The sequence below is a fragment of the Haplochromis burtoni genome, unplaced genomic scaffold (genome assembly GCF_018398535.1).
Source record: "Haplochromis burtoni strain Fernald_Lab_line unplaced genomic scaffold, NCSU_Asbu1 Contig_1, whole genome shotgun sequence".
Classification (NCBI taxonomy): Eukaryota; Metazoa; Chordata; class Actinopteri; order Cichliformes; family Cichlidae; genus Haplochromis; species Haplochromis burtoni.
Window position 1 is genome coordinate 6,667,545 of NW_024582362.1, and position 26,330 is coordinate 6,693,874.

General features: G+C 40.7%; 2 protein-coding genes across 6 annotated transcripts; one reads left to right on the forward strand and one right to left on the reverse strand.

Moving 5' to 3' along the window:
- Positions 1-6: 6 nt before the first annotated feature.
- mtmr6 (myotubularin related protein 6) lies at positions 7-11,471 on the reverse strand. The gene is made up of 15 exons (XM_005912023.3): positions 11,256-11,471; positions 8,966-9,097; positions 5,713-5,875; positions 5,416-5,573; positions 3,719-3,847; positions 2,655-2,789; positions 2,338-2,470; positions 2,105-2,214; positions 1,865-1,990; positions 1,729-1,778; positions 1,541-1,634; positions 1,352-1,458; positions 903-1,037; positions 683-809; positions 7-495 (listed from the first exon to the last, which is right to left on the reverse strand). The coding sequence occupies exons 1-15, from the start codon at positions 11,277-11,279 to the stop codon at positions 139-141; spliced, it is 1,980 nt and encodes a 659-aa protein (XP_005912085.1). The 5' UTR covers positions 11,280-11,471; the 3' UTR covers positions 7-138.
- A 2,344-nt stretch (positions 11,472-13,815) lies between these two features.
- nup58 (nucleoporin 58) lies at positions 13,816-26,221 on the forward strand. 5 transcript variants are annotated; one of them, XM_005912020.3, is made up of 14 exons: positions 13,816-14,257; positions 14,793-14,953; positions 15,042-15,074; positions 15,198-15,476; positions 15,621-15,789; positions 15,921-15,986; positions 16,247-16,422; positions 16,793-16,871; positions 17,125-17,243; positions 17,468-17,550; positions 17,725-17,926; positions 23,283-23,366; positions 24,095-24,193; positions 24,625-26,221. In XM_005912020.3, exons 1-14 carry the CDS (start codon positions 14,178-14,180, stop codon positions 24,792-24,794), a joined length of 1,800 nt encoding a protein of 599 aa, XP_005912082.1. In that variant the 5' UTR covers positions 13,816-14,177; the 3' UTR covers positions 24,795-26,221. The 5 variants fall into 5 exon arrangements, with proteins under 5 accessions (XP_005912082.1, XP_042070156.1, XP_005912083.1 ...); XM_042214222.1 differs by lacking the exon at positions 24,095-24,193; XM_005912021.3 differs by lacking the exon at positions 23,283-23,366 and having other exon boundaries at positions 13,817-14,257.
- Positions 26,222-26,330: the final 109 nt, after the last annotated feature.

The window sequence follows — 26,330 nt, forward strand, 5'->3', positions numbered from 1 at the left end:
CACACACACACACACACACACACACACACACACACACACACACACACACACACACACACACACACACACAGTTTCAGTATGCTCTCTTACTTAGTTGCTCATGTCCCTCAGTCTCTCACAATCCCTGTTTTTTTGGTTTTAGCAGGTCATACGTGCTACACCAAACTCCAGGCTGACAACAGCTGGCTCTTCTTTGACCAGATCACTGTTATACGTCCCTTCCAGTTCTCCATAACTCTGCTTCCTGCTCTCGGTGCCACTGCTGCCCTCTACTGTCCGCTCTGTATCTGTGCTCTCAGTGGCCTCCTCACCCACCTCCTCCTGCTCATCCTCTTCTTCGTGACGCTGCACTTCTTTGTGGTTGATGGGCGCTCCCAGAATGAGGGAGTCGGGACGTGGCGGGAGGCTGTGGGAGTTGGAGAGCTGATCTCTTGTGGGAGGAGGTGCGGGGGGGTCGGATGTTGCAACCGGGACTACACCAAGCTGCTGCAGCCTCTGAATGATACGACAGTTAAGTATATAAAACAACATATTCCAAATATAAAGTGCATCTAAATACTCAAATACAAATACTATACTGTAAATACTATATATTAAAAATACTCATGCAGTCATTTAAATACTCAAAATTAAGATCAAGCTTAAAACTTAGGAATATGACAATATGCAATAATGTGCTCACAAATTCCAGTGCTTGCAGCGTGCTCTCTGCCTTACGACTGTTCTCCTTCAGAGTCAAAATGGTTTTCAGGATAGACTGACGAGGGTGCATGGATCGGTCAAACTGATGGTACATACTCCTCCAGAACCTGGTGATCACAATGTTACACATGTAGATAAGATCCTTTAGGGTTTACTTCTAGATATAAGCAGCAACCAAAAGGGGAGCAAGCTGTACTGACTTGAAATGATAGGGCAGGGTGGAGGGCTCGAGCACAGGATGTGCTTCGGAGTACGCAGGGCTGTAGAACGGATTCAGGTGGTTTCGTTTTTCGCTCATTAGAAATGCCCACAGGGAGTGAGTCCGCTCTCTTAGTCTGCAACCCAGAACAGCAGTTAGACACATGGGAGCATATCGACATAGTCCAATGGTTGGTTCACACACACGCATACAGAAGCTCACAATATAGTAATTAATCTATTTGTCTTCTACTAAAAAGAAGGATTACACATTATATGTCTTTTATCACTTCTGGTTATCTGCAAACTCAGTGACAACAAATCCAGGTGTGGCTTTCTTGACGCACAGATCTTTTAAAGAGATTGTCTTGACAGACTGATAGATTTCACAGTTGACATTAGAAAGTATTTTAACCGTCAACAGTTAGATAAATCTGTGTTTTTGACTTACTGCAACTCTTCTCTCTGCCTCTGATTGTTACCAAGGAAGTTTCCATATTGACAGGAGTGAACATGTTCGTGGATCTGCAGCAGGAACCACTCGCTGAACTCAAACGCCTAAACGGAGAGTTGTGGATAAATAAAAGCAAAAAAATCATAGGAAATATAAATCTCACGTAGCTCGCACTCTCCCACTCACCTGTGGGAACTGCTCAGTCAGCTGCCAGACGCACTCGAGGAATTGAGTGAAAATAGGAGACACTTCTTTTGGATCCCCGTCCAGTTGGTCACACCTGAGAGCATACAATCCACGTATAGAATAATATGAACTTGCGACTGTGAACTGGAGCAAATGCAGTGCTTCACATTTTCCAGTTGAAACCTCACCTGTCTGCAAACTTGTGACCGAAAGAGATCCAGTCTTTCTCTATCAGTACCTAGAAGAAAAACAAAGAGTGAAGAGTAGAGAACATGGAGCATCTGAGTATCTGCATGTTCAACATCATGCGTTTGTGGCTGGTACCATAAAGCCTTTAATTGTACGATAGTAAGGGTCCATGAGCAGCGCCCCTAGGGCGCAGACCTGGGCGGTTCTGTCCCATCCATCTGAGCAGTGAACCAAAACACTGGCTCCTTCAACTGTCACCGCCTGGGATTAAGAGAACAGACAGATGGCACAGAAATATGGTTTTTAAAACAACAATGACTTTTTATCAGCTTCCACCAGAATACAGTTAAAGAAGTATAACCAGAAAACATTTACCCTGGTGAGAAAGACAGCAGCATCTACTATCGCCTTGATATGCCGAAGCCAGCCACTACTCTCTAGTCCCACCAGGTAGTCATTCATGGAAAGTGACCGAGTCCCAGTCACTAAGAGATCAAAGGAATTTAAGATTAACTGTGCACTGACTGACATTCATTAAAAAAAAGCCTTTTTGTAAACATCTTTTCTTTCTTTTTTTTAAAATCCTCTGTCTGTAGCAGATGTTTAACCTTCTAGCAACTTCTGCAGGCTGCTCCGCATCACGTGGATGTTTTCAATGCCAACAAACTGGAAGCGGATGTTGGAGTAGTTGTCCTCATTCTCGTAGCCTTTACCTGCTGCTCTGTTAGCGAGCGCGTTCAGCTGCAGGACAGGAAAAAAAACCCAAAAAACCCCCAAAAAAACCAACAACACATTTGAGCTCTGATCTCTGTTTTCAAAAGTACATTCATTTAGTGCTGAACCCATTTACACATACAAGAAATTTTTAAAAGTTAATGAACAATGCTTGCTATTCTGAGAAACTGCCTGGCCGTCACCACCTTACCTTCGGCCTGGTATCCATGACATAAAGAAATCGGCTGTTGTGATTGGCTTTGCTGATGGCCTGCAGCATGCTCTCATCCTCGAGGCATCGTGCACTGAACCCAGAGAGAGGCTGACTACAACGACACACTGCTGCCTGTCAGGGTAAAGAGAGTACATTGGTAAAAACGAGAAGTTATTAAAAAAAAAATCTAAATATAACCTTAAAACCAGGACACCTGAGCCTGTGTTACTTCCTATAATGGAACAACTACATGAGTCTCATAAACTTTTTTGGTTAACCTAACACCATAAATGTAACTACTTAGATGTTAATGCCATTGAGTAGTTGCATTGTTTCCCAAAAAGTTAGGTGTTTCTAGTTGACACAATAAGATTCCCCAGAATGTTAGGTCATTAACTTCTCATCCCACCTAAATGTTGTTTAACCTGAAAATCACAATTCAAAATATGCTGCACATTTCGGGTGTGGAAGTTCTTTCCCTCACTTGCTTTGGAAGCAAGGTTTGTTCATCAGCGATGCTGACGTTTTGTTTGAGAAAATTAAAGAAAGAAAAAAAAGCTCAGCTATTCCATCAAATTTCACAGACCCTTGGTTACTAATCGTTTCTGTAATGTGGTGATGTTTCTTCTAATGCCAGCGAAAGGTCAAAATTTCCATCCATACACAAACACACCAAAAAAAAAAATCAAAAAAAAATCTAATGAGCAGATGTCATGCAAATTTGTTAAGCGGAGTACAAATCCTTTCCGTGTTAGACATTTTATGAGCTTTGCTGTAAATCCACCTTTGGCCAAGCAACTCAACTTTGCACGTGTTAATATATAATCCCACTGGTTCATTCCCATGATATTTGCACTTCGATATAACCGAGAGAGTTGACCCTATTTTCAATTTAAGCAATCCCATTTCCATTTTGCTTGTACTGCCTTAGGAATATTAAGATTTGGACTTTGATCTTGCTCAATAACTACTCAACAACTTGCTAACCAAGGAGAGCTAAATAAAGAAACTGGACCAAAGACAAATATTGGCGTATGTAAATGATCACAGTTTTAATGTACCTTCTTCTCTTGGTAGAAATAAGTGAGGACAGGAAAGCGTCCTTTGCTTCTGAACTTGGAGCTCCCCACAATGATAGGCTTACTGGCGGTGACAGGAACATAGAGGTCCCGTGGATATGTCTCACACACCTGAAAAAAGTCACAAACAAAATCCATTAACTAAAATAAAAATTAAAAATGTACTAATGTCCATGTTCAGACAGCAGTACCTTGTGAATGCCTCGTGCTACTATGCTACAATCTATAAAGGCACATGATATACAGTCTGCCTGTGAGCAGGGATCTGCTCTTCTTCTTTACAGACAAATTCTTACTTTTGACTCAAAGACTCTGTAGTCCATCACACTAAGGCTGGAGCTAACTAACAGTGAAGCTCCAGCACCCTCTTCTGGACCACAGCGCATAGTGTTTAAGATGTGGTAACGTCGAACTGGTTTCTGTGATATAATCAGGGGTGCACATAAGTGGTCCGCAGGTGCGCATTTGCTGTCAAAATAAAAGACGAGCACCAGATAAGAAGTTGCAACGAGAGTTCGCGTACATATAAAAAGCACTGTTTTTGTCCGCTAGAGTGGGATTTTCACGGCATATTCTGCACCACATCTCTGTGCGTTCATCATTTGTTTGAAGCCAGCTCACCTCCTGCAACCACTTTTCCGAGAACACGCGCTTCTTTTGCAGTTCGGACTCCTTCTGACATTTCTTTGGAGGTGGAGGAACACCAAAGTAATTGCTTAAAGGAGCTTGCTTCTTCGACAGCTGTTAGAGTTCTAAACCTATGTCTGTCCTCCTCCAGAAAATCTTATGTACGCAAACACGCGTTGCAACTTCTTATCTGGTGCGCGTCTTTTATTTTGACAGCTAATGCGCACCTGCGGACCCCTTATGTGCACCCCTGGATATAATGTTAACAGGCTGTCATTAAACCCAAATAATGACAGCCTGTGTGATATCACTTGAATGCCAGCTGAATCCAGACAGTACCACTGTGGCGGTGCTGTCCACAACCACACAACTGAAATACTCTGGTAATATTCATCTGTTTAAATCAGATACAGAGTAAGCTTTCATACGCCCACCTCATTTTCACATTAACTTCGTTTGCAATTAAGTTATTTGACAATCAATTAGTTTAATTATTCGTATTAAAACATAATTTGTTTTAATACATTATTACACTAAGCTAAAGACTAAACAATGTTGCACATTTTAGGTTTACATGATTTTGTCAGTGACTTGTACAAGCTGCAGTAATTCTTTTTTTCTGTTTTCATCTGCTGCTCCAGCCTATCCCTGTTTAAGCAACAGAGGAAGCTGAGGGTGGAGCTGGTTTAAGTGCAGAGGCCAGCCTAATGGACTTTGCCATCTGCTGTGACCACATGGCGGGAATGTTTTTTATCGATTTAAATAAATTCAGTTATTGTCCCAGTGCTTTCCTCTTTTGTGTTTACTCAGTCGCTACAGAGGTCGTTTGGAGTTACATCCCTCTCTGAGTATGTTCTTCTGGCACTTTTAAAGCCATAATGCAGACATGCAATGACCAATACACAGAAATACTATAAGTCAACTTATAGTAAATAATATATCAATACTATCACAAATACTACTACTCTCACAGTGATGGTACCAATGTTTAGAATCTGTAAATAAATACAGTTTATAGTGGGCAGAGGACTTTGTTGGATTTTACTACCTACCTTGTAGTCCCTGTTCACATCAGTGAGCTGCCATTGGTCACAGGGGACGCCCATCCTCTCAAACTCCGCCCCCAAGTCGATGAGCTGCCATCCTTCCTCTCGCTGCTGGTCATTTTGTTTGGGGTTGTAGGAGAAAGCATAAAGCTCTTCATAGCATACTGCGCAGAGAAGAAAAACAGAGAGAAACCCATTAAACACAGACAGATGATAAAGCACTATTTAATATGTCAATGTACCTCTGTTTAGGCATTAAGTGGATAGGAGAAATGCCCAAAGCGAATAGAACGCGAAGCTGACCTGGCCGTAGAAGACGAAGCAGTGAGCTGTAGACGTCGTGGCAGTCTCTTTCTCTCTGTATAACAAAATGAACCACCCTGAAGTTGCGACACTGAATTACCAGTGGACAGCCGGAGGTGGTCAGGGACAGCTTCTCCACAGAGGCTATATGATGGTGCAAAATCTGCAGACAAGGAAAGAGGAGGCAAAAAGAAGACGTGAAAAGAGAGGCAGGTGATTTACAGTGGCTGGGTCGATATACACTAATTTAAACAAAGTACACTATCCAACAATGACATTAGCGTATTGTTAATAAAGCCTGGTGCTGTTTTTATATTTTACAAAACATACACATATACTAATATATTTTGTGTGTGTTATACAAATGTTTTTCTTCAACTCTAGGACTATATGCACACTTTAAAAAACACGTATGTCAAAATTAAAGCCTTACTCTTTAGGAACCTCAGTTTAGAGAATAGTTTCATATTTAAAGAGGCTCAATGAACTACTAAAGACTTGCAAAGTTTAAATGAAGATCAGTTGGTATTAAAGGGACCAAAGTGCCAAGAAATATCCCTTACAATATTACACCACCAGCCTAAGTACTGATAAAAGGCAGGATGGATTCATGCTTTCATGTCATTTCCATCAAATTCTGACTCTACCCTCTGAATGCTGCAGACTCATCAGATCTGCCAACATTTTTCAGTCTTCTGTTGTACAATTTTGGTGGCCTTGTGTGAATTGTAGCTTCAGTTATTTGTTCTTAGATGACAGGAGTAGTACCCAGTGTGGTCTTCTGCTGCTGTGGCTTTAAAGTCGCATGTTGTGCATTCAGAGATGCACGGCTTGGTTGTAACAAGCGGTTATTTGAGCTACTGTTGCCTTCCTATCAGCTCAAAGCAGCCTGGCCATTCCTCTGGGATCTCTGGCATCAACAAAGCATTTTCTCCCAGAAAACTGCTACTCACTGGATATTTTCTCTTTTTCTGACCATTTTCTGTAAACCCTAGAGATGGCTTTGAGGAGAAATCCCAGTAGATCAGCAGTTTCTGAAATACTCAGACCGGTCCATCTGGCAACATCAACCACATTCATTGTCAGTTAAATCACTTTTCTTCCTCATTCTGAACTTCAGCAGCCCACCTTGACAATCCTACATGCCAAAATGCACTGGCTAGACATTTGCATCAATGAACACGAGTGGACAGTGAGAGTGTTATCTGCAATATGAAAACAATGAAGAACAGATAAGATTTGGAATATTAAAGGGATCTAGTTGGGGGGGGAATCGGGTTCAAGAGCACGCATTTAAACAGAAGAGTGTTATAAAAAGCTCAGCTCAGTCATGAATTATTTTAATATCACCCAGAAGTATAGAGGGCAAGAGAGTCAGATGCCACACATCACCATATTCATGAGTGCATTTTGAGTATCACAACCAAGAGAAATCATAAAGATGCACATGGATCAGCATTGATAATGACTAGTGGGACACACGCGCATGTGCACATACACACACAGGCTAATTGCTGATCTCACCAGCTGTTGAGAAAGGCAGTAACTCACATGCTGTTTAATATTTTATGATACACACAAACACCACAAACGGTTACTTTGAAATTACTCTACAGCACACACAGCGCTGAGCCAGACACACATAGGGAAGTAATGCACATAAAACAGGAAGGATGGTGGGAAAGAGGTCACGGCCCAGGTTCTGCTGCACAAGGCATGTAGGCCAGTCACTAAATACTTAGTGCTTAAAAAAACAAAACAAAACAGGATTCATACAGTGCAACACTATTGTGCACACTCAGAAGTAATACCATTCCAGCAAGTATGTATATGCCAATTGTACAATGTAAAACCAACTAAACAGGGCTAGTTGATGCTATGAAGTCATTCTGACAAATCACAACTCAATATAGGAAATAAAATCTTGCAAGTCATGTGTTGAAATCCTGAGCTCTAAATGGTTGCAGCTAATTTCTCAATATTAAATAGCCTCTTGTCTTCAGTGCCTGCTCTAGGCTCATTGCAACACGCGCCCATAATTCTCGCATAACCCAACACCACCACTTTGCCGCTACTGCAGCACAAATAAGTCCATCAGCAAACCAGAATGCTGCTGCTAGATGTTACTAACCTAGTTCTTACAGTGCACTGACAGCGATCCTCTTTCAGGGGCAGGAAGAAAAACACACACAGACAAATACTACGTGTGCACATTTTGAAACTCTATCTCTTCCTCTTACCACACATTAACTTTCATAATCTTTCTCTCCTTCCCAAATCGCATGCAAACAAACTGTCTGGTTGCAGGCTTCCCTGTAGTGGTCACATTAATGGTTCTTTATGTGGCAGAACTTCCAGTTTCTGTATGTTTTTGCCCTTCATTTGCATATATTCCTCTGGTTTTGATTTGAGAGCTCAAAACATATGCCACCCAGGTCTTGGCATCTACAGGAATCGCTTTGCCACCAGCCAATGGCAATATTGCACTGCACCGGTTCCTTCAGTGATGGAGTTGTTATGGCCCCAGGCCTTCATGCGGGTTTGCTCTGCATATGTGTGGTTTTTGGGTTCCATGAGTTGCCTGGGTGGAGATTCAGGAGATGCTATTTAAGACCCTACCTCTCTAGGTCTTGCCGGTCTCCACTCCTGTTGGTGCTTTACTCCAGTCCTGTGATGGTGCCTGTGCTGTCTTCATGCCTCTGCATCCTCGTTTGGTTCTTTCGTTGGGTTATCTTAACTTGCTTTTTCCTTGCACACCAGGTCTCATACACTTGCCAGCTTATCCATGCACCACTTTACACCGCTGATACTGACTTAGACTCACCTAATTTATTATTATGTCACACACATACAGGTTATAACAATTGGGGCCTCGTTCAGGATTTGAACCCCAGCAAGAATCATACACCTAAACACAAAGCCTAGAAAAAGGGGGTTTTAAACCACACACACAGAACAAACCTGCATGAAGGCTAGGAGCTAAAACAGGAGTGTATTATAAACATTTGCAGGGTAATAAATATTCATTATTAGACTAAAAACAGGCCCAAATTGTCTAAAGAGCACACTTGGTTTGCGTGAAACTGCACCATCAATTTATAGAAAACTGGCAACAGGAGGTAAAAGTTCTGTGAGCACTTGCTATCCTCCAGTTATGCCTCTGCACAACAGTGTATTCGCAGAGGTGACATCCATATGCAAGCACTCTGAAACCTGCATTAACGGGCAGCATAGTTGGCACAAAACTACTCACCCAGACCTCCTGTCCAGCAGAGGCCGAGTTGTTAGAGTTGCTCTCCACAAAGATGAGATGCGTGGCTGTGAGGTACAGAGTGCCATGAACGGATTTGTTGCTGAAGCGATCCAACAGCCGCACCTGCTCCACCTGCAAAAACAGATGCACATAATGGTAATATCTAAATAATCAGGAGCACCCTTCGCTTCTCTTGCTGGATACACTGAGACTACAAGAGATGGCATCTTGCGAGCAGGGTTGACACCTGACAGAAAAATTACTGGCACCAGTTCTGGCTAGCACACCAATTAATCCTGGCCACCTGGTCCTCACTATCAGCTGCCAGTTTAATTTTATTAAGTGCAGTCACAAGTGACATTTGCTGCCACTGCCTTAATAAACAAACCACCTGCCTCTTAATTAAACAATCTTATCTAGCTTAAAGTCAAACACAGTTCCTTTTGTTTTTACTTCCTTCTCAAAAATTTATATTCAGTAGCTGCAACAGTGAAAGTGTAGCAACTGATTGCACTAATACCACAAACGCCCAAACAGAATAGCAGATATAATGAGTAATATATTTACTCAAGTCACGAGTTTTCACACAGGCTTGGGTCTAATAGCTATAACAGGTTTTAAAAAAAAACTTTAATGTGCTTCTGGTTTACATCCTAGAAAAAATAAATAAATGAATAAAACCAGTTTTATACAGCACAATCTTTTTAAAGATCTTTATGAGACTGATGTTACAACAATATAAAACAAACAAATAATATCACCATTGGACTTTGCTCTGCACTGTTGCATCTATTTTATTGCCTTCTGCATCACAGAGGCAAGACATATCAAAATAAAAGCTCCTGTCACCTTCACTCTATAGCCAAAGTGCATTTGGAAAGTCACTGATTTTTGGACTGTGCAGTGCTGTTAGCACTAGCTGTCCGAATCCATGATTCATCACATTAGCTGTTTCCGGTTGACTCAGACATCCTCCACTTTGTTTCCGTTTGCTGAGATATGATGATCAAATCTGTCTCGGTCGCTCAGCAACCTGCGGGTCGCGGCTCTGTCATAAGTCAGCTTCTTGGAACATACGGGAAGTCAGTTGTTTTTGTGTGTGTGCCCACATGCGTGTGCTTGAGAGCAGGTTAGAGAGAAAGGGAAGAGAGAAGGAGGACAGAGACCTCATACCATCTTATAGGGAAGTTAATGTTAGGATTTGTGTTTCATCCTGTTACATGCCTATGCAACTTAAACTACCCTGATTGCTACAACAAGCAGCTTGTTTTCTTTGTTTGTTTTAAACACTATAACAGCAAATAATAATCTCCTCCGACTTTTAAACCAGACAAACCACTGAGAGGTGTGGAGAAAAATGGGGAACACCCATTCTGCATGGGTGTTCCCCGTCTGTCTACATGCCACATCTCAGCATTTCTTTTTTTCCCCACTGACAAATAGCACAATTGTCATTGAACCTCAAGAATCGTGTGATACTGCTTCCTAATATGATCAAAAACAGAGACGTTAGATAAAATTAAGCACACCGAGCCACCTTATGGCAGACTAAAAGGAATTATGAAGATTATGAAGTATGTACTAGGACTGTTGGCTGTTGTTGGTTGTTTGTGAGTGGCTGCAGATCAGATTTGAAAGGATCAATGATTTAAGGGTTAAAAGGATCAGCTCTTGCATATACTGCTGTGCACACACACAGCAGTATATTTTCTAGCAGTACAGGCCTGGCAGGGCTAAACTCGTACTGCAGCACTCCTCGAGTCTTGCCTTTTTCAGCTGGTTGCTTTCCTTTAAATCTGGTCTATTGGGAGTGATTTAGCCCAGGCAGTGAGCTCACTGTTTTGGCGTTTTATGCTTACGATAAAACTGCGATCGCCCAATTTGACGTACAGTCCAAGTCAGCCCTGCGAGTCTGTGCTGTGCTGGATATGGCCCGGCTTTTCCTTGCTTCTTCAATCATACTGAATTCAATGACTGTACTGACGGTGGATATCTGTCGCAATAAATAGCAGAGCGTGCAAGTAGTAAAATTAGATAGAGGAAGCCGATCTTCCTGATGAACGGGAAAAACAAACGGCTCATTGATGCTCGCCACGTCTGCTGACATTTGGAGTCGTTGGCGACACCTGCTAGCCGTTACGCTATAACGTCGATTCACACAAATTCACTCTGAACACTGATGGCCAGAAAACGGAGCCTGACTCGAGCCTTCCAACAAAATCGCAAACAGACAAGGCCCAGCTGCCGACTGTATCCCATCCATTTGCAATTAGCAAGAAACGTTAGCTACCTTTGGCGTTCGGATATGCTCCATTTTCCCCCCCGGGTCGAAACAGCTGTCAGCGACTTCAAAGCTTCAAACGACACCTTCCGGATTGAAATGAATCATTGATGATGTGAAAGCTTCGACTCCTGCACAAGACGCCTTCACTTTTTCGGGGGCATACGATATGTGTTTATTGTCAATTATTTTCACTCCATCCGCGTAAAGCTTGCGCAAAGTACGTCGGCACTTGAGGTGGGGGTTTTCAAAATAAAAGCGGGATCAAATTCAACTTCTTTACTGTTCTGGTGGTTGGGGTTGTAGGGCAGAGTTTGTAAGCAATTTGAAGTTATCAGAATTATCCATCCATCCGCTTATCCTTTTCAGGGTCGCGGGGGGCACTGGAGCCTATCCCAGCTGTCATAGGGCGAGAGGCAGGGTACACACTGGACAGGTCGCCAGTCTGTCGCAGGGCCAACACACAGGGACAACCATTCGCACTCACATTCATACCTAGTGACAATTTGGATTATTGGAGGGAACCCACGCAAACTCGGGGAAAACATGCAAACTCCACACAGAGAGACCGCGGCCTGATGTTGGAATTGAACTCAGGACCTTCTTGCTGTGCGGCAACAGTGCTAACCACCGTGCCACCGTGCTGCCTGTTATCAGAATTAAAACAACCTAAATACTTAAACTATATGTGAAAAACGCTTTAGTTAATTAAAAAAACAATAATAGATTTTTGAAATAAATAAAACGACCTGAAATGAACTTGGAAAATAATAAAATGAGCCATTGATGGACAGGTTTACTGGGACTCTGAATGTCTGTATGTCATAATATCTACACTGATTTTTTTCTAAATCCTTCCTGTAGTGTATATTTTCTAAAAACAATAATACTTCAAAAGATTAAAACTAAACATTTTCCAAACAATAAAAACTGAACTGAAACCGTTCAAACCTACTTTGGGAACTAGCTGAAACTAACTGAATGAAAAGCAAAGTTAAAATGAAATCAAGATAAAAGATAACAAAAAACTTACAACCTATAATTATTGGCATGTTTACTTGTCAAAGTAAAGCAAATATACTTACAAAGTGTGCTCTTCTCTGGAGAGATTGGGTCGCCATTTGACTACCTAAATGCTTAGGGATCACCACAGCGGATCATCTCCCCTGCATGCCCCCTTCACTATATCTACAAACCCCCTCTGAAGTTTTTCTCTTTCCTTGTCCCTCTCAGCTCTATGGTAAATGGCCTGCATTTGTATAGCGCTTTACACTACATTCAGTCATTCACTCATTCACCCACTGGTGATGGCAAGCTACATTGTAGCCACAGCTGCCCTGGGGCGCACTGACAGAGGCGAGGCTGCCGGACCCTGGCCCTCTGACCACCATCAGTAGGCAAACATGGGGTTAGTATCTTGCCCAAGGATATTTGGCAGCCTGGGATTGAACCACGAACCTTCTGATGAGTGGCTGACCTGCTCTGCCACCTGAGCTACAGCCACCTCTATAATCAACATCGTTTCACCAGTAGATACAGCATCCCTCCTCTGCACATGTTCAGACTATCTCATCTCTAAATCTGTCCATTGTTTCGGATGGGTGACCTCAGGTAAACTCATCCAACTTCATTATCATTCCTCTGTTCCTTGCAGCTTTATGGTTCCAAATGTCTCCCTCTGACTCTCACAGTTTCTGTCTTGTTTCTTCTGATTTCCATTCCTCTTCTCTCCAGATCACATCTTCTCTCCATGTCGCTAGGTTCCATCTTGCCTACCACACACCTCACCACTGTCTTGCTGTCCTAACAAATGTACGGCACCAGCCTCACATACTTCCCTGCCACTGCTGACTTCCTCATGCAGTGCCACAGTTCCTCTTGGCACCCTCTAAAAAAGGATGAAATTCAGGACTGTGCACAGGTTACATCTAGCAAATATCAAAGTGAGAGCAAAACAAACAAAAAAGAACCCAAACATAATGTCAAAAGATCTGAATAAATCTCTGCTGAAACATGTATTAATATTTTTTATATGCTGTTTTATAATAAGAAATGTAGAATGTAGAATAGTTAATTTGTTAATTGACATTAATATTGATAAAATATACTTTTCAGAGTTTGCAAAAGATGGTCTGCAACATTTCTGGGTCAAAAAAGGTGGAACAATGCAATAAATGTTGGGAAAAACTCAGATAACACATTTGCAACATATTTATTTTCATAATTTTTTAGGTTTATTAGGTTACCAAAAACTATTAATGATACAAACCTGTGAACCATTCATCCGCCCCTGGTTCAGAATAATGGAACTGTTGCTCGTTTATCAGGTAAGTAACAGATTATTTAAACTCACAAAGACAATGACAATTTTGAAACAGCATTGTGCAACCAGTTATACTCAGCTTTGCAAATACATTAGTGTACTTTGAGCCGTTCTTCGTTGTTATCAGTCTGTAGCTGCTTCTTTTATTTTGAAAGAAACACCGGATTCAACATACATCCGCTGCTCAGAACTGCCAGACTTAACCCCATGCGCATGCGTGACACATCACGAGACGCAAAATCTGAGGGGATGACGGTTAATGTAGTTGAAAGAAAGGAAATCCACTACCCAAAATGCACTAGCATTTAGGATATACCAGGCGGGGAATAAGAAAAGTGACACCATGCGTGAATGCACCCTGCGATAATTGTCAGGTTTAAGAAATAGAAGCAGAGGAACAGGTTGTGTAAACATAACAGGTGGCAACTGAATATTTTGGGATTTAGTGAGAGAGCTGATGAGTTCAAGTATGTTTTGGTGAAGACGGGACCGCGGATTCGGCCCTCACGCGGGCGTCTAAGCTAACTGTCGTGTTAGCTGTGATGTTTTCAGAAGTGAGCTAAGCCCACATAACCGATTGGTGTTGACACCGTGCCTTTTAAAAGAAAATGTCTAGCTTTAACTTTGGTTCGGGAACTCTTGGGTCCACCAACACAGGTGGAGGATTGGCATTTGGGGCCGCAACCAGGTAACGACAAATTTTAGATAGCCCACTTAGCTAACGCTAGCATAACCAGAGGTATCTTGGCGTTAGCAGATACGGCTTGCTAGTTTCAAAGTCAGTGCTGGGTACGTTGTTTTCCCGAGCTATTCAGCAATGTCGGGTTATAGATGAGCATTTTAATTGGATACATTTGTAAACTCTGTTATTTGAAACTTTGCACATGCACGCACTGCAGAGTGAACTCTTGCAAATTGCGGGCTGCCAAGAGAAGTCTTTGAAGTGACAATTAAGCTATAGTAGTTGTAGTTTTTATTTTTTAAGAGGGAAATTAGTTCATTACTGGTAATTGGGATTACCATCCATCTGTAAAACACTTATCACCATTTAGGTTTTCTATATAGAAATTTAAGACCCTGTGTATTTTCTTCGACAAAATCCTAGTTGTTAATCTGTGTGTACTGTAACCATAACACAATGTCAATCTTGTATTAGTTTGAAACTTGGCAGATATTGTAGAAGAATGCATGGGCCTAAACACATTACTTTTTTTCTTCGAAAGTGCTCCTGCGGCCAATACCGGTGGCTTTTCTTTTGGTACACCTTTGGGTACAGCAAGTGCAACCCCCAGCACCAGCACCAGCACCCCGTCTCTTGGCCTAGGAGGCAGTCTTTTTGCTCAGAAACCTGCTGGAGGATTCTCCTTCAATACACCTGCCTCAAGTAAGAATGCAAAATAATAAAGAAATAAAAGTATTTGTGATATTTCTGCCAGCTGCCCATCTTATGTTGGGACCTTGTGTTATTTCAGGTGCTGCTGCGCCCACTACAGGCCTCACATTAGGTATGTTTGGGGTTCTCTGGGGTATTTTTAAGTTGAAGAGCTTCTGAACAACAGGTAATAATTGTGATTTTTTTTTTTAACTTTTTTTTTTTTTTTTTTAAATAAACAATTACTTTCTCTCAGGTGCCCCAGCCAATACAGCTGCCACCACTGGCTTTAGCTTGGCTTTCAACAAGCCCACAGCCTCAGCTACGCCGTTCTCCCTCACAGCTACTAGCACCTCTTCGACAGCCGCTGCTGGGACAGGCTTGACGTTTGGCTCTGTCCTGACCTCCACTGCTCCACAGCAGCCTACAGCCACTGGCTTTGCCCTCGGTCTCGGCGGAACTACGACCACCACCACGGCAGCCTTAACAGGTCCATCACTAGGCAGCAGTCTCTTCTCCAGCACTGTGCCTACAGGTGAGAGGCAAACTGTTAGCTTTACAGAGCTGATGTGTTAAATACATGGCCAAGTGGGAGTACAGTGAATGCTTTGAATTACAGAATGTTCGTTTTAATTAGTTGTCACAGTTCTATAAACTGTATGACTATTTCTTGCCGCAGGTCTGAGTCAGACTACTCTTGGTGTAGGAGGCGGGTTATCGTTCGGTTCTCTGCTGGCAACCTCGACAGCGTCATCAGCAGCTCCTGCTCCGAGTATCGGCCTGGGTGGAGTCGACTTCAGCACTTCCTCTGAGAATAAGAGCGACACATCATCTGGAGCCAATGCGCAGTACGTCCTGCTGACCAACACGGTCCTTTACTGTCTTATGGAATATGTCTAATGTCTCACTCTGCTGTTAATGTTTAGCACCGACTATCCTTTCTGTTCTAATGATGAAAAACACTTTTTCTCACCCTCAGGGACAGCAAAGCTCTAAAAGATGAGAACCTGCCCCCAGTTATTTGTCAGGATGTTGAAAATTTTCAGTAAGTATCGTTGTGTGATTTATTTATTTTTTAATTTTTTTTAAATCGGGTGTTTAATAGGTTGAATGCAGCAGTATGACCCAACCCAAATTTTATCTGGTGAGGTCTCTAGGAGTCCCCATTCTGTGTAAAATCCCAGATGCATACATATAGTTTGAGTAGTAGCACTTTGAAAGCATATTTTGATAGTTTGCCATATCTATCAGGGAGCTTTTATGTCATCTACAAGTGATTTCCTTCTTTTCTTAATTCTTTTGCAGAAAATTTGTGAAAGAGCAAAAACAAGTTCAGGAGGATATAAGCAGAATGTCATCAAAAGCCATTTCTAAAGTCCAAGATGACATCAAGAGCCTCAAACAGCTTCTGTCCGTCAGCGCCAGCGGTCTGCAGCGCCAAGCTTTGGCCATCGACAAACTGAAACTGGAGACGGCACAGGTAAAAACGGTGTACTTATGTTGACACAGGTGTCTATTTCTGATGCACATTATTTGTCATTAGAAAGTCAGTAAATCAGAAACTTGCATTCCAAACTTCTAGTGGATACACAATATATAGTGTATGCAGTGTTGCAAAATATATAAGTCAGGAAGTTCAGTATCGGTGTTCATTTCCCAAAACGTCTGTAGCTGTACCTAAGATAAACAGAATTATTTTAAATTGGACTTCAGATGAACTTAATATGTGGGTTAACCTTTCCTGTTCCTTATACCTCACAAACTAAAAATATGAAAAAGTTTCCCTTGGAAATCTCACAGATTTTTTTTTTTCTAGATGTTTGACTTTCCTCTTTCCTTTGTTGCTAAGGAAGTTGAAAAATGCTGACATAGCACTTCGTACACAAAAGACCCCCCCTGGACTTCAGCACGAGAATACGGCTCCATCAGAGTAAGTAAGCTATTGGATGAAAGTCAGAAAGTAAATCCAAGGTCAATGTGTGCTATTGCAGTCCTTTAGTTCTCATAGACTCTGTTTCAAACGACTCTATTTCATTTTAATATCATAGGACAGCAATAAAAAAATACACTTGGCCAGTGGATGTTTTTGTCAAAAAGCTTCTCTTAATAGTTGATTCAAAAGGTTAATAATGACCATTGCTTAATGTACTGAGATTTAAAATATGTGTCCCTTTTGTGTGTAGTTATTTCCATAGCCTGGTAGAGCAATTCGAGGTGCAGCTTCAGCAGTACCGGCAGCAGATAGAGGAGCTGGAGAACCACCTGACAACCCAAAGCAGCGGCTCTCACATCACTCCTCAGGGTGAGAACACATTTGTCTGGCTGTTAACGTAATTCTGTTCATGTTAAAGTTCGGTTTGATCACAGTGTTACATGTTTCATTAACAAACAGGCTACAGATGTGTTAGCATTCAAGATGAAGAGAAAAAAGACAGTTTCTGGTTCTTTTCTTTTCTGTAACCCACCCCGTTTTATTAAAATACATCAAATATTTATGCAGACATTTTTTTATGCTTTTGTTTACAGATCTGACCTTGGCCATGCAGAAGTTGTACCAAACATTTGTCGCACAGGCCGCCCAGCTCCAGTCTGTCCATGAGAATGTCAAGGTCAGTTTATTCCCTCCTGCTTTTACATATGTTAATAATAATAATAATAATAATAAAAAGATCCTCATTCGCATTGCTTGAAATGTAATGTGTAATAATGTATAGGACTGGGTGACGAGGCAGTTGTAGCGTTTTCATTTAACGTGTCTTTCTCTCTGGTGTCTTGTGGTATAGATTTTGAAGCATCAGTACCTCTCCTACCGCAGAGCCTTCCTGGAAGACTCCACGGATGTGTTTGAGTCCAAACGGGTGTCTAACAGGAAATGGCAGAGCACGCCGCGAGTCACTACTGGGCCTGCTCCGTTCTCCAGTGTGCCCAATGCTGCAGCTGTGGCCATGGCAGCCACATTGACCCAGCAACAGCAGCCAACTCCAGGTCTGACTGCCTACAAGTTCTAGCAAGTTTCTCCTTTGTTAGGAGACTGAAGGAGAGGAAGGAGAATCAATAATAAAAGCAAGTTGTGGAGAAGACAGGATCAGTGTGCTTTTAACATATTTTGGTAGCAAATAACTCAAAAGGTGAGAGAGGATGATTAAAAGTACAAAAGTAACAGCAGCCTTATCTGGTGTTAAGGTATCTGTGCTTTCTGTAGTGAATGAAAAGAGGCTAGAAAGGAAGAAATGAGAGAAATCTGTTGCTTAACTTTAACAGGAGACATTTGTGCTGCCTTACCGTCTTGTCTCTGACTCTCAGTACAAGGGTTGGAAACATTTATTTTATGCACCTTACAATTCAAGAGTGAGGACATTAAATAGATGGCCCCAGTGCAAAATGAAGACCAAATCCCTTCTGTTAATTTCTCTCCTCCTCCGTGTGCCCTCTCTAATGGGATACCAGAGCAGCTTTATGGCTGACATCACTGGGGAAAATGCACAGTGGTGGAAAAAGTCGAGCAATCTCATTTTGAATCTGGAAACTTCTAAACCTCAGTTTTGGGTTTTGTTTTGTTTTAGCAATGCTAAAAGTGAGCCTAGTACTCAGTTGAGGTTGTTGTGTAATGAAGTTAGGATAATTAATGCACTTGCTGTGAATTTTGTGGTTTCTGAATGATTAGTCCAGGTAGTGGTGCATCTTTAGATTTTTGTCACGTCAGTCTGGGCGTTGAGTTGGTGTACGTCTATGGCAATGTAGCCCCAGCTATCTTAAATCCGAATGATATCTCAGACGTGTGGGAAACACCAGTTAATCTGACACCGAATCAACGTGCTCCTCTCTGAATATACAGGGTAGTAAAATAAGAAGAGAATATATTAAAGTTGTCATCCCCACCGTTCCTTCAAGCACACAGCTTCTGTTGCCCAAGGTCTTACAAGTAAAATGTCTAGTTTAGACACAGATATTCACTTTAGAGAAACCATTCTCTAAATAACCTTAACCTAATGACATTTACAGTTTGACTGTCATGCTGTTTGTCAAATTCTTTCTACTCTTTGACAGTAACAAAAAAAATACTATTAAGTACGTTGTATTAGGCATAAATACACGGATTAAACATTGTGTTTAATCGGAAATTGATTTGGCATTTTGTAGGAGCTTATATCCTAAAATATCTAAATGAGACTCTTATACTGAGCAGTCAAGGACTCAAATTCAGTTTTGTTAAACTACAGCCAACATAACCTTAAGAATATTTACTGCAACATCTGGTTTGAGTTGTAAGCCATTTTTACTGGCACATCAGGGTACCTGCATACAACTAACACACTAAGCTATATATTAGCATGCTTTTGCAGTCTCTTTATTGACGTAACTTCAAAGGTTGATGGGATGTAAAGGCAGGTTGGTTTAAAAATGTTAGTCTGATCTCTACTCATTTGACAAAGCTCATGAGATGTGCTTTGACTGTTATCAGATCTGCTGCCCACCAGATGTTTGCTAATTTTTCCATTTTTAATGAATATTTCACATACTTTTGAACACTTATTTGGGTATGCAGATGGAGTTGTACGTTAACACCTAAACTAATTAACTATGTGCCAAGTAGGTATGGGACTATTTAACTAATCCATTCCTTAGCCACTGTTTACTGAAAAAGAAAAAATAACAACAACTTAACACACAAGCCACAATAGTTATTATTGTGTGGTAGAAGTGCACACCACCTCGGTGCCTGCTTAAGATTTTTTTTAAATTTCATTAAAAATCAAATAATTTTTTTTGATCACTTGTTCATTTTATCCATTTGTGCTCTGGATATGCTAGCTATCCAACAAGGCTGTAGTATATGAGGTTAACATGAGTCGGGTTTGTAAATTATTTTTGGCTAGGGTAATTGATTGCTTTATTTAGCAAATCTCCCACCTTTTCTGCTAAGCCTAATTGCAGGCTAGTATATTTATTTATATATTTATTTTTTCTGCTTAAAGGTGACCTGTTTAGATTCATTTAGTTGTTGCATATTAAACATGTTGAAAGTTTCAAAATGAGTTTAGTGTACAAGTAATCCCAGCAAACCAAACACTCAGCCTTCAGAACTCTAAATGCAAGTTTTCTAATATTTTTTTCTTAACTCATGACACTGTTTGGATTGCATTTATATAGCGCTTTTCTAGGCACCCAAAGCGCTTTACAATTCCTCTATTCATTCACTCTCACATTCACACACTGAATAACAAAGGATTATCATTAATATGGTTATAGTAGCCCCACCCACCTGCTTTTCACAGCTTTTTTTTTTTTGCAAGGGGCAGCCAATCAGAAGAAAGTTGACTGAAGAGAGAGGAGCTAAAACAGGTTTGTTTCAGTCAGTGGATGAACTGAGGGGACGTGAGTCATGCAAATCTAAGTAGAGCTCGAAATATAATAGGTCAACCTTAAACTTGGGTCATTATTGAAATGTCATGTTGGAGGGTGGTCAGTATCACATCATTTAAAGATGCAGTGGGCTGGAGTGGGGCGTTTTTTTTTTTGTTTTTTTTTTGTTTTTTTTTGGTAGATTCACATCCGACCTGTACACATGCCAGATGAGAATGGGCCTACACTGTTCAGATTTCTGTCTCCATGGACATTGGGTTAAGGTACCAAAAGACTCAGGACTGAAAATAACTCTGAAATGTACTTTTTTTTTCTAGTGGAACTAAGGCTGAGAATGGTGAAAAGCCCTGGTCACTTACTGGCCTAAATGAAGCAGTGTTCTCAGTGTGTTTGTGTTGTGAACAAGGAGCTGAGGTTGGTCTTTTATGTGGACAGATCATTTGGATAATGAATTGTCAGCAGTGACAGTAAGTGTGTGCATTATCTCACTGTTCAATACCTTGATATATTTGGCTGGTTTGGTTTTAATAAAGGCCATACCACTGTAACTTGATGAAAGTGATTTCACTTAAGGGCTACAGTCAGTGCAACAGGGCTGGATCATTTCACATAGAGTTCATTTCAGAGAAAATGTGGAGCTAAAGAGCTGTTCACAAGTTGTGATTTCAGGTATTTTATCCAAGGCGATGGTATGTTGTACAGACATTTGCTTCTCAATTCTGTAAAAAGTCTACTTTTCTTGTTGGTTTAACTGTTTGGTAGTTCAGAAGAGAACAATTTGTTGCTGCTCACACTGGTCCATAAGTACCAGTGAGATACATTAGTGCCAAAAGAACCTGGTCTGTATGGCCACATTGTGTGTCTTGATTGTACAGGGGAGTTTATTTTCCCACCATTTTTCTCATCTGAGGATACAGCATTGCTTGTTGTAGATAGTGCTGCGAGCTCAGCAGTATTGGCACTCAGAGGAATAAAGATTGGAAAACTGCCGTTGAACATGTCGCGATACAAACAGGAATTCATTGAACCCACTTCCAGTAATCATCGGCATACTGCTGCTGATTACGGTGGTGTATGGGTAAAAAAACAACCTAAATGATTAATTGCTAATGAAAACACTGCTGCTTTTGGACAGTCAGTCCTCTTATCAAACGCTAGGTTTTTGTTTGTTTTTGTAGGATTTAATGGAAGTCCTTTAAATGGAAGTCCACACTCATCCAGAATTTGACATTCTGTGCAGTTTTGCTCACACTTTAAAATATCGTCTTCCACACCTCTACAGTCTCACTTGGCACAATAATGACTATTAAATAATGTAATAATTATTGGTCTGTCAAAGTTGTTTTGACTTTGAAGGTAATTGTGGATATTAAGCCACATTAATACTCTCTAGTAGGTATCTTCTCACTGTCAGTAACGTGTATGCAAATGCTGTATTTTCACGAGTGCTAATATAACAGCTGTTCCCATTTACCTCTTTTTTCCTTTTATAAAAGAAGTGAAGGAATTAATGTGACTTTTTATTTATTTATTTTCTAAATGGTAGGTAGATTACCAGTGTCACAATTTGCCTACATGAATCTGAGATGCTCAGTAATGAATCTGAATTATACCTTTTGGTATCTTTGTTTTTCTGTGTGTTAAGCTTGAGCACAACAGTTCACAATAATGGGCCTGATTAGTTGACTGTTTGAATGTTGCTATTATCTCCAAAACATTTCCATATTCTTTGTCATTTATAGTGTTTAGTATTTTGTTTGTTTTTTCCCCTGCTAGTGGCGTTCAGGAGGCATGACTATTACAGGGTGTTTTGGAACCAGTAGAATTTACTGTTAGTTATCTGAAATTAGACTAAAAAAATCAATCTCTTGCAGGTTTTAGCTTGTCATCTCTCTCTAAAGTCAGACTCGATCCAACAAAGACGGATTTGTAGCTTATAGTAATTTACAATGGAGCTTTTGTTTTCAAAATCGGTGTAAAATTATTTAAACGAACGTAACAAAGGTCCTTCAGTTTATGTTGGACGCATGACTCAAAACTTGACCACACTGTCTTTCACAGGCAAACTGTACCAAATCACTGATTTTCTTTGTTTTGACCAGTTTACACTGAAAGGCAGCCATGAATGCCGTTTTCACATTTCTTATCTAATTCTCCAGTGCTTTTACCTGTAACCTTGTGTTTTAATCTTATATATCCAATGCCTGTTGATACAGTATATTTAATCTATAAATATGTTGTGCCTTTTAAAGCTATATTCAGTAATTGTGTGATGCATTTTTAAAAAGTTTTTTTTAAATTAAATTTTAGGTATGCTAGTTCATTCACTCTCAGAAATCTTGAATTTGGAAACTTGTCAAATGCAGTAGCACTTAGCAATTAACAGCCAATTTTTGTTCCAAACTGTTTGTTTGTGTTTTATGTAAGTGGAATTGCATATTTAATTGAAAATAAATTGGTTTTTAAACAAAGAAACGCTTGTCCTTGTTTCTTTTTCACTGAACTTGTTTTAAGAATGTAGACTAATTGAAAAGCTCCCAAATTTGATAAGATAAAAGAGAACGCTTAAAGAAAACAAGACAAGTTTCTGAGTGAAAGAACTAGCAGTGCTTCCTTTTTCCCTCCCAGCTTGCCAGCAGTGATAAATGCGCTGCTGATTAGCTGGAATATTATAGTTGAAAGCCTTTATAGCAGGATGGTACATATTCATATGTACTTTGTGAAAGCCTGATCCGTTGCCTAATTATTGTCATATTTCAGCTCATGTGAGGTTGCAGTTAATTAGATGCTGTAGTCTTTTGATGCCTCTGTCGGCGCAGTCATTAGATCAGATTATCATATTTTATTTGAATCAACTGCAGGACTTGTTTCTAAAGCTAAAATAAAGCTGTCAGCGTGACAGCAGTGCAGTTTACTTTGTGTTTTTTGTCTCACATAAAAGAAGAGTAAAAGCCTGTGCTCTCTCTTTGTGCCTTAGGGACCCAGGCGCCTCTGGGGGCAGGGTTTGGAAACCCCTTTGCCTCAGCATTGGGCACTAGCTTGGGCTCTTCTACCCTGGGAGGTATTACCTCTGCTTTTTTTTTTTTTTTTTAAATGAATATTCCCTGTTCTCTCGTGTGTTTTATTTTTTGCTAGACCCCTGCATACTTTGCCATTTCCCCTAATGTTACCTGGTGGTTAAATCAAAGTGGCTTTTTAAAGAAAATGTATTTGAGTTAGGTTGTATGACAGACTAAGCAGCTGGTGTGTATGTGTCTGACAGAGTGGTGCAGTCAGAGCTTAGCCGTTTCTCTTTTCTGCTCTGCCTTTTGCGAGGAGTCAAGTGCGTTCACACCACACACAAAAACTGCAATCCTATCGGACAGTTTTTACCTGGTAAACAGTTTCACTCAGCTGTCACGGCGAAACGCTGTGGTGTTAAAATACGGGCATGTCAAATTGCAAATCCACTTGAGAGTGTGGAAGCAAGTGGTCTGAGCGCACTCAAAAGTATTGTCTGTTTTCTCGTAGTTTGGGTATTCGGTGAAATCTGCCGTTTTTCTTCCTTTGGCCTTTGCTTTGCGGTGTAGTGCACTGTGAGTCCTGTTTGATTCTGCAGTATTCGGTCAGAAGTTAAGCCAAGTGTGGTGCTCTGTGGATTAGTTTATGACTTCTTTTTTTTTTCCTTTTTGCTTGCTTTTGTCTGCTAATGCCTGCCAGTGTGTAACTCCTGAGGCGCTTCTTGTTTTTGTATCTAGTCTAGGCTGTGTGCTTAGACCAGTCTGACTTCCATGTCACTCTCTCCCACAGGTTTTGGTGGTGGGCCAGGATTTGGTGGGGTGGGGACTGGGGGGTCTTCTTTTGCCTTCTCTTCCACCAATAAGCCCACAGGAGGCAGTCTGAGTGCAGGTACAATACATGCTGTATATAGCACCTTAACACCTGGGCCACCAAACATGATGGCAACAAAGAATAAAGGCTCAGCTCGCTAAGTGTATAAAGTTTGGAAAGGGTCTAAGCTGTAACTGTGTCTCATTAGTGTAATGTAAATGGCACTGCAACAAGTTTAGTATATCCATATTTTAAAGTTATAATGAACGTCCCAGCAGTGGGTAAATACAGTTATGTGTATATATGTTTGTTTGTGTGTGTTGGCACTTTAGAACCTTGGGGGTTTTAAGCTAGGATGGCAAAATCCTTATTAAAAAACCTGAATTTCATTTGAACTTCCTTTTTCTGACACCAGATTTTCTAAATCCTCATGTTATTCATGTTTTATCTTTTTGTTTTTCTCGTATTTGACTGTTTTTTGTTTTTTGTTCCTTGTCTTGCTTTACTAGGTTTTGGTAGCACCAACAGTTCAGGCTTCAACTTCAGCAACCCTGGCATCAACCCCTCTGCCGGCCTGACATTTGGCGTGTCTAACCCACCTCCTGGAGGCTTTGCCACAGCAGCACCCTTACTCCAGTTGAAGAAGCCCCCAGCTGGTAACAAAAGGGGCAAGAGATAGAAACGGGAAATGATAGACGCATGTTACTGAGCAGCTGACCAGCTATGGGTTTGTAGCAAGTACAGCTTGATCTCCCAAAAGCATAGAAGACGATGCTAAAATGACCATTACCCAACCAAAACAGAGGAAATACGCTATTCTGAATTGTCCAGTCTTCTACATGCATTTCTTTTTAATTTACCCACATTCACGTTTTCCTGTTGGATCCAACTCTGCAGAGGGATTAGACTACAGAAATTAGAGCAGAAGTACACGAGTGACTCTGTTTTTAGCAGTGATTACTTTTGCCTTTGGTAAAGAAGGGAGGACCCAAATCAATACAGTAGGCAGCGGCATGTAAAGACAGGATAAAATAGCATATATATCATTTTAAGCATGGATTTAGCTCATTTGCATTGCTTCAGAATGTTTTTCTTTCTGCACACTTTGGTCTGTGGTGCTACAATGCTTTTGGGATTGTTGGCTCACTTGCAAATTGCTCAGTTACTGGTGAGAAATTGCTTAAGCCAGAACATTTTATAAGACAACGTTTTTTCCGTTTTTTTTTTTTTTTAATGCTTTGAAATGGTTCTGCTGTGCTCCACAAACTGTCAATCACAGAAATGCACTCGAGCGCTTCCCAAATGATCACGTGGCCCAAGGTTCGTCCAGGAAACGATCAGATAAGATTTATGGAGCAATGTTTGTGGCAGAGTTCCCGTCTGAAGTATCAAAGGAGTGTAATATTACATCCTAGATAGTTTTATAGGCTCCGGAGCGTCCAGGGTTGTTGTTTTGTTTTTGGTTTTTTTTGAGAAGCACAGTTTTATTTTTATATCAAGTAGAGAAAGATATGAGATTTGAGAGGTAAAAGTGGACTAGAACCTTGAGCTGGTCCATTATCTAGCTCATGTAACCTGTGTTTTGTTTTTTTTCTTTTGCTACTCCATCCTCATTAATTACTTTTAGACACATTATGGTTTTTGGTGTTTTGCCCCTGTGTACTGTTGCAAGAACTTGAGATTCGAAACTCTGTGCTCTTCGTATTACATGACTTCATTAGATGTTAAGTTGGTTGAATTTGAAAGGGATTTCATATGCATATTGTACCTGCTCAGTTTCTACATGTGCTAGAACAAATCTGCACTTTCCAGTGTATGTGACCTGACGGTGATTGTGTGAATGTGCATGTGTTTCTGTCACACAAGTATGAAATTGTCTCTCTGGTCTGATCATATTTCCTTTGAGTACTGGGGCTGGTCGGGGGTCAGATATTCTGCTTTTTTTTTTGTTTGTTTTTTAAATTGTCCATGTTGTTGTTATTATTTTCTAATCACAGTCTGTGGAATCCTGAATTTTCTAGAAGCTGTTTAATAATAAAATCTCCAATATGATGTTTTGCCTGTTTGTGGCATCACTTCAATAAATGTGTGTTGACACAGGAAAAACTCTGTCATCAATATGTTGTATGTCACATGCTTTGCAGCAGCTCTTCCTGCATCTGATATATTTTCAAGTCATCACACGAAGCAAAGTTAACCCAGACTGTTTGTGACA